General features: G+C 43.8%; 1 protein-coding gene across 1 annotated transcript in view; it reads left to right on the top strand.

Moving 5' to 3' along the window:
* Window positions 1–554: 554 nt before the first annotated feature.
* The window catches only part of LOC106602380 (neuronal membrane glycoprotein M6-a), a 66069-nt gene continuing 57599 nt past the window's right edge, over window positions 555–9024 (top strand). The window contains exon 1 of the mRNA XM_014194979.2: window positions 555–979. Coding sequence (XP_014050454.1) covers window positions 976–979 — 4 coding nt within the window. The 5' untranslated portion in view covers window positions 555–975. The remainder of the gene's footprint in view (window positions 980–9024) is intronic.

Here is a 9024-nt window from a genome sequence, read left to right as displayed (position 1 = left end):
ACTTTCAGTAGCTGGTCTGTATATCGGTTTGTACTTCCGGTTTTTATTTTCATTACTGATTCAATTTGCAAACAAACACTTGCACAATATGGCCGAGCCTAACCAAACCACAGACCAAATGGCAAACACTTCCAGCTGATTGCGAGGAAACATGCTTCGGCTGACTACATCACCTGCAATGAGTCAAGAGATTTAATATACAAACGAAGGAACCTACCAGCGCTGGAAAAAGTCTAATAAACAACACGTTCAACCGCCAAAAGGACCAATAGCATGTACAACGTGTAAAGTAACCTCAAATATAATTTCATTCAACATTCTCTCTCTCCCTTGCAGAGACTATTACAGCCACTCTCCGTAGAGAATATTACAGCAACTTTTTTCACACTGATATCGTGGAGTAACCATGGTAACAGCTGATGTTTAAGCATGCCTAGGCCAACCTCCTACCTGTTTATAACGCAATAAGCTACAACCCAAGCTAGGATACCCCGAGTACTTTATTGATTTATTGACCATCTAAATTCACAACTTTGTGGTGTCTAATGTAAAAAGATAGGGTTTTATCGACTTTTGAAATGTAGGCATATTCAATCATCACAGTTTGAATTGATGGCTTGAACTTAGCGTAGCCATACATACAGACAACCCATGCTCTGTGTGCTTTTTCTTTGTTAAAATGACCGAGGGATTTAGCTTCGGACAGACCACACAATACTGTACTTTTGTCGGTTTTCTTTACTCATTAATTCGGTCGGACAAAACACCATTGATTCCTCCGGATTTTCCCCTCTAGAACTCTGCGCTTGCCAGTTCACCCGCTCGACTGATTACTGTTACGTCGCAAGGTCCGGTTGCCTTTTGTCTGTGCATTGCGACCCACATTGGACTGGACTGCTGTATCTCGAAAGTTGCTACTGAGGTCTACAACCCGATAACTTTATTCACCATCATAGTGAAGAGAAATAGCTTGAGATGGGTAAGTGAAATACAATTGTTTTCTTATTGTTTATGATTTATTGGCGACTTGTTGATGCTACTTCAGAACAAGGATAACGGAACGTGGGTTCGGGTTCTGCGGTGATTTACACTTTCTGACACTGGATGAACGATGTTACAACAGAGCGTTTGAATTGATGATTCAGAAACTGTTTAGAATTTTTTTTTTAATAATATTGCTAGTGCATACATTTTAGAAAGAGGAATGCAATGTCCCCGCATGTCGGAATAAAGGTGTTTTCATGATCTATTAAATAAACGTCAGCATGTTTAGAACCAAATGCTGGGGAGGGATGGGTAGCCTGTGTCCAGCCTTTATCAATCAGAACAAGAATTTGATTTGATACAAGCAACAGTTTCTTTGTCTTGTGGGAGCCTTCTGTAACAGTATCTATTGAGTAGCCTTGGATAAGAATGGATGGTTTGAACTCAGTAGCTTTCCTGGGAAAGGAATGTGTACACTGTGCATGGAAGGGATATAACTAAAGTGCTTTCAATTGAGTTGCGTTGCCAGACGCCTTCAACGGAGTAATGAAATGGTATTGAACGAACACGCAAAAACACGCGCACGTACACACACACACACACTGTCTCCCCATACACACACAATTTCCTCAAAACCTGTTGTGTTGTTACCATGCCCTTTTATCTACCATGCTGCTAATATGCTATTAAGTAGTCCAGTATGAAGCTCATAATCACATCATGCTGCTTGTCTGTTTGCTAGATATGAGGAAGTGTCAGAAGCTACGGTGATATTTTTTTAAATGCAATTACAACTCACTAGGCACTAGATTTACAGCTACAATCTGGGATCTGGGAATTGGTTCAATGGTATATTCATTATTTTTCCAGCCACATCCCTCAGCTGTAGAGCAAAACAAGTGGCAGGGCTGCCATTTTACTGAAAAACAGATTTTAAGACTGCTCATAATGACTGGATACATTTTATACTGGTTTAAACCAATGTTGTGTGGATGTCTAAAGATGCAAAGTCCAATTGAAAACAAAGCAATGTACAGTATATCAAGAGCTTTGCCTCTTTTTCAATTGAATGTGAAAAGGTAACACAAATGAAAGGTAATCATAAAGAATAGACTTCAAAGTAGTTTGTGTGTCAGATTCTCCATTGTTCCAATGATGTCAACCCAATGTTTAATTTACCCCCTGAAGGACAGGGCCGGCTACTATTTTCTTTGGTCCCCCCCTCTCTCTCTCTCTTTCTCTCTCTCTCTCTCTCTCTCTCTCTCTCTCCTCTTTCTGTCTCTATCTTTCTGTCTCGCCCTCTCTTTTCGGTCCTGCTCTCTCTTTGTCTCTCTCTCTCTCTGTCTCTCTCTCTCTCTCTGTCTCTCTCTCTCTGTGTCGCTCTCTGTCATGTCAATTTGCTACTGGTGGAACACAAACAGATGTGAGGAAAGGAAAGAACAGTACAGCTGCCAGGAAAAACTCATCTTGAATGAGGGGAAGTGGCCTTGAGCCTCAACTGGTCCCTTGAGGAGAGTGTTTGTCACAGGTTCAAAGTAGTTTCTAATTGGTTTGTTATTGGTTTGTCTTTGTAGGCCTTGGTCAAAGGTGCTCATCAATCTAGAGAATGACGGAAAGAAACAATCTGGATTATGTCATCTGTTGTTGTCTATGTTTGGTCTTTTATAAGGATATTTTTTTTCATGGACATTTGACACAGAACAATTTTAGTGGGGTATATTGGCAGGGATATGCACCCTGAGAACGACTGCCATTTCAATGTTTGGAGTGTTTATAACCTGAGCAGCAAATTCCCCATGGTGTATTATGTCTGATGAAATCTCATAGAAAAGACAGACAGACAGAGTTACTGTGTAACGGCCATTCATTCTTTCAATCATTATTTTTTGCATCATCCCTCCATTATGCATCCAGCAAATCACATGAGTGCTAAATGGTGGTATTATGCGGTTGTTCTGTGCCCCCTCCAAGCATTCTCCTCTTTCTGTGGGGCCTTTTGATAATCTTCACAAGCGTTGCAGTGTTTGTGGAACAATTTCACTTCATGTCCTTTGACTCCCTGCTCCAGCTGAGAACCGGGAGGATTTGCTAATGTGAATAGCGCTGTCTGTCTGTCTGTCTGTCTGTCTGTCTGTCTGTCTGTCTGTCTGTCTGTCTGTCTGTCTGTCTGTCTGTCTGTCTGTCTGTCTGTCTGTCTGTCTGTCTGTCTGTTGCGGCCCAGGCTTTGCTGGGTCTGGGCCTGACCCCACTGGTTGGACACAGACACGGAGACAAACACAGACACAGACATATGCACGGCTGCACACACACGTGCACACTCCTGGGCTCTCTAGGCGGGAACTCTTGCCACTTTTGCAGCCTAAGATCAAGTGTCATCAGATGGCATGAGAGTATGAGGCCCACTAACAGACCCCATCCTGCCATGCCAATAACATGTCTGCCTATCTCATTCCATCTGGCCAATAAGTCACCAATATGCCAATATGCTAAATATGCCAATATGCTTAAACGCCCATGACGCAGCTGTTCAGCCTCTACGTTGGTGAAACATTAGTCCGATGTTGTACCGACGTTACTGCGTGAAGAGTATGCAGTGACAGAGATTTGGACACTAATGTTGCATACACTGAATTAGAATACAGTTGCAGAGTTGAGTGATTTTTCTATTCTACCTGAACCTGAGAAGTTTATCCGCTCCCTTACACCCTCAGCGAGGACAGATTACCCAGTGTGTGTGTGTGTGTGGCATGCACACACTACTGTGGAGGAGAAGGATTTATTATGTTACAACAGCACTGTCAGCATTATGCTGTATGGAATTGCAATCATTGGCAGAGATCCCGGGCTAGAATCCCCCATTGTTCCAAACTCCTATCTCCTTAATCGAAGTTCTCTCTCTCTCTCTGTGTGTGTGTGTGTGTGTGCGTGCGTGCGTGCGTGCGTGCGCGTGTGTGTGTGTGTGCGTGCGTGTGTGTGTTTGAAGAGAGGTCATTTTACTTTCCTGTATGGAATGACTAAAGCTCAAATCTCAATAACAGACAATCTACCCACGGCAGCAGGCGGTGCTGGCCAAGTTTTGATGTGCGGCCCATCCTGGCGCCAGCTTCCGTGTTTCTCTTCTTTCTCATCGTCCCGTCGGACTCCACGGTGTTGGATTTCCAAGCAGCAGTAAATAGTGAGCAAGCACTTGTACGTCTTGGGGGGGGTGAGTCATTGAGCCACCCACCTACTCCTGCTCTCCTGTTCTGTGTCTCTGCTTTCGATTTGGATGGAGTTACGGGTTGGGAACTGTTCCTAGATCAGATTTGGCCAGAAATACAAAAACTCCCTTCCACCACCACTAACTCACTTCTTCAGATGCTCTGAGACACTGAACCAGTGAGAAGTCTCCTCTCTAAGTCACAGGGACTATCTAGTAGTGTATACCCCCTAGCAAGATCTAACTGGCTGCTTCCTACTCTCCTTAGATGATCCTTTCCATCATAGGTTCATATTCTGACCAATTGTCTGTCGTTTCTCTCTTTCTCTATTGTAAAGACCTTTCTGCTGTTGATGCCCCATAGGCCAAATCAAATCAAATCAACGTGTATTGGTTGCGCACACAGTTTGGCAGGTGTTATAGCGGGTGCAGAGAAATGCTTATGTTACTAGCTCCTAACAACGCAGTAATATGTCAAACAAGTACCTACACAAAACGTTACCAAATAGCTGGTGCTTGATCTATTGTTTTTCCTGGTGAGGCTTTAGCGGAAAGTAGGCTCTTTTCCAACTGACCAGGGGCCAAAGGTGTTTGATCTAAAATCCAGACCCTCTCTTTCTCTGTCTTTGAGTTACATGGTCCTTTATCGTTGTTGGCTCCACTGTCTCGCTGCTATTACATGGTGAGCTAGGCTGCTCTTTGTTCCTGTTTATTCCCTCAGGTGTTACTGTAAAAGAGGAACACATTGTGTTGTTCATATCTGTAGTGCAGCAGTGTACTGTAGTGAACACCCGAGTGTACACTTGTTGAGTGCCCTTGAGTGTAGCAGACCAGCTAAGTGTGTTTAGCACAGGAGCTATGTCCTGCCACCAAAAGCGTTGTGGCTCTAGCAAGTGCACTTCACTGTTGCCAAGGCTCTCAGAACTCTCAGTGTCCAAACTCAATCCCCTCTGGAATGGAATTCAGTTCCCTTATGACACAATCGCCCTTTGACCTCCCGCATTCACCAGACAATGGGTACTTAAAGAAGAAGAAACTGCGCTGAGCTGGGACGGGCTGGTATTAGATGTAGATCAGGTCAGACAGACAGGGGGAGAGGAGGGAGGTAGACTGCGTTAAAGTTCAGGTGGGCTGTGGGGAAAACTTTATGGCCTCTGTATTGTGCATTTCAACAGCCTCCGCCCGCATTTTTTGTTTGTTGTGCAAAGTTACAACACACACACACACACACACACACACACACACACACACACACACACACACACACACACACACACACACACACACACACACACACACACACACACACACACACACACACACACATTATGTAGGGGATTGAGTTGCTCTTTAGATCTATTGTTAGGCTACTGTAATGAAACAGAGGTACCGTGATCCAAGGTTTAGACAGCCTTCCCCGTTCTCATCCCTTCAATATTACATGAAGGAAGGGGACACATACTGTGTGTATTTGTGTGTGTGTGTGTGTGTGTGTGTGTGTGTGTGTGTGTGTGTGTGTGTGTGTGTGTGTGTGTGTGTGTGTGTGTGTGTGTGTGTGCGCGCGTGTGCGTGTACAGTGGTGGGTACAGGTAAAGGTGAACCACAATCTTCAGACCCCCCACAGAGCTTCAACAGGGAGCATTCTGGGTAATCATAACATGCTTATATAACATTTTAGGACTAACCTAAATAAGACATGAAGTCCTCATACGCGCTGTGCTGGAAAAGGGGATGGAAACTGTTGTTATGAGTTAGAATATCTTCTCCATATATCACAATACATTAAGTACTATGTGTAAAAAGTAAAGCATTTCTGAGAAGGTAGTGTTTCGTTGTCAGATTAACTGCGCGTCTCTTTCTGCGCAAAGACATAGACAGTAAAACACACAAATGATGCTAATCCTTCTTTTACAGGCTTATGTCCTGTGATTTGATCAAATAAGAATTGGGCAGGAAATGTATTCTTCTTCTGTTTATCCTTCTCTCGTTCTCTCTGTTTTCTATTCCTTCCTTCCATTCGTTCACCTCTTAATGGAGTTGCTCTCAACAGGTCTGTATTGATTCCTGCAGTCTATTGTAGCGTAGCCTTGGACTCTCTCTGACTGCCTTGTATGCTTATTATGAGCCTGGTACTTAAAGACACATGCAGGGCATGTTCAGTGTGTTCCACGGCAGGTTACCATAGACCTAACATGGAGATATGCCTGTTTGAGCGTTTCAGAAATAAGTATGGAAATCAGGTAGATTCTAACAGGTGTTTTGTGCATATTTTTCTTCACCTGCAGACAATGCATTTCTACCAGAGTACTTTGCCACGGTTACTGAGTAATACCAAGCCGAGAGTCTGCGATCAGCTAATTCCTTTAGTCCTTTTCTTCCAGAAGTTCACCACCATCTAATGACTTGGCAAAGCAGTGTGTGTGTGTGTGTGTGTGTGTGTGTGTGTGTGTGTGTGTGTGTGTGTGTGTGTGTGTGTGTGTGTGTGTGTGTGTGTGTGTGTGTGTGTGTGTGTGTGTGTGCACATGACATCCACATGAGGACACTCTTAATCAGTACATGACCATATTCATTCTAACACAGCGGTCATAATTCACATCAGAGCTTCCACTAAAGGCACAGAAAAAGCATTCCCATGTCACTGAGGCATGGTGGCTTTATGTGAGGAGAGGAGAGGAGAGAGGAGACGAGAGGAGAGGAAACGATAGGAGTAGAGAGGAGAGGATTCCCTCACTGATATTGCCCTGCCCCTTCCCCACTCTCCGTCGTCCTCTCCTCCTATAATATCGCAGTATAACTGTTATCCAGGTCATGGGTGGGGCAGACCGTCAAGTCAACCACAGCCTGCAGCCATAGCGCTCTAATACACATACTACACAAAACACCATCCTTCTCAGATACACAAAATCTACCAACACAGCCCAAACGTCATTTAATATAATCTCATTGAATGTCCCTGAGACTAGAAATGCCAAAGTGACTACCTTGTATGTGTATTAAATGTGGAGGCAAGAGGCAGTGCATCACACATGAGAAGCTTTCTGGAGCGTTGCCTGTATGTATGTCCCAGTCCCAAATGGCACCCTATTCCATTTATAGTGCACATCTTTTGACCAGGGCCCATAGAGCACTATATAGGGAATAGTATAGGGAATAGTGTGCAATTTGGGCCTGGGTCATAGCCATGACATCAGACTGTGATATGAGCTCCCATCCCTCCCGTCCCTCTTCCGCCGCCATCCCTCCATCCTCCACCTTCGTTGTTTCACTCCTCCATCCCTCCATCCTTGCTGTTTCACTCTTTCTTCCTCTTCCACTCCTCTCACCGCTTAGCTGTTGTAGTGCCAGGCTCAGGTACTGTATTAAACCCAGACACAGACAATACATATTTAGACATTGGGCTTGCTTCAATCGAAGCAGGTAACATCTTTTATTGTGGCGTGAAAATACAGGACAACAATCTCAACTTAATACATCACATTGCTTCAACGTGCTAATTCACATAGCAAAAATGACATTCGCGAAAATGACAACCCCAGTCCCTGGTTTCAATACAATAGAGTCATAAATATACATCTTTCCCTCTCATGGTACATATGCTCACCTAGTCACTCATCAGCTCCCTTTCTGTCTCTGAAAGCGTTAGTGCCTCTCTCACCACCTTGATGGCTTCCTCTTAGCATCTATATTTTCACACACAGGCACACACACACACACACACACACACTCTGCTCTTTCCTTGTAGAAATTGGCCCTTATGTGTTTGAAGCGTCATAATGTCCCCGAGACACATTTCCATCCATTTCCGACATAATAACTTTTCGAACTGCAGGAGGGCCAAACTGCTAGTGCTGCCCGATCAGCACACAGTCACCTTAGGCTGTTGAAGAATTCCACCAACTTGAGGTCAGAGTTCACCTTCTAAAAGGTTAGCTCCTTTCCAAAATATAGAGATTTTAAGGAAATAAACAGCAGAAGAGGAAGCGCTTAGCCTTTATGTGTGGTACATCAGATGCTGAGAGCAAACAGTCACGTGCCGTTGCCTCGGCGATACCAGACCTACAGTGGCCTAGCGATGATGGAGCTGTTACTGAGCAGGTTGGTTTCAAAATAACCCAGATGTTGCTGGCTCACACCTGACGTCAGCGCACTCCACTCTCTTCAGCGTCACAAGGCAAACATTACTTTGCATAAAAGATGCATGGCCATTTCTCCCAACTCCCCTGATAAGGAGTTTAAAATTAAATAAAAATGGGTAATTATGCTTTAAAGGCACAATCCTGAGTTTAATCAGAGCAGAATCAGGTTCAGGGGAGAAACAGCTTTCAGTAGATACATCATCCCGAAGTGGATTGTGTACTGTAGGCTTAAAATAATAGAATAGGCCAGGTGAGACTGAATGATTGATAGGGTCCGTGTAGATATCAATATTGTTTGTGGTTGGGGTTATTACATTATCATAACACGTTTCATTTATTTAATATATTTATTTATTGAAATATTTATTTATGTTGGTCACAGCTATAGTGGGAGGGAGAACCACCCTCTGGATGAATAATACACACACACACACACACACACACACACACACACACACACACTATGCTGTACATATCCCTATAGATATCCTTTTCAACAGGGCCGTTTAGAAAACAAGGACGCTACTCAGTCTTTTGTCAGTGTAAAGAGAATGGGAACAGGGAGGTGAAGGGAGGAGGGTGAAATATTTGTGAATTAAAAGAACAAGTGAATGAATTTCTAATCCTGTTTTCGGAGAGCTATTTTAAACATCAAGGGAATCCGCGATGCATGCATGCTCTGACTGGTCGGGAAAAATAGCACAA

The sequence above is a fragment of the Salmo salar genome, chromosome ssa04 (genome assembly GCF_905237065.1).
Source record: "Salmo salar chromosome ssa04, Ssal_v3.1, whole genome shotgun sequence".
Classification (NCBI taxonomy): domain Eukaryota; kingdom Metazoa; phylum Chordata; class Actinopteri; order Salmoniformes; family Salmonidae; genus Salmo; species Salmo salar.
The sequence above is the reverse complement of the archived record's forward strand: the minus strand, read 5'-3'. Positions and strand labels throughout refer to the sequence as shown.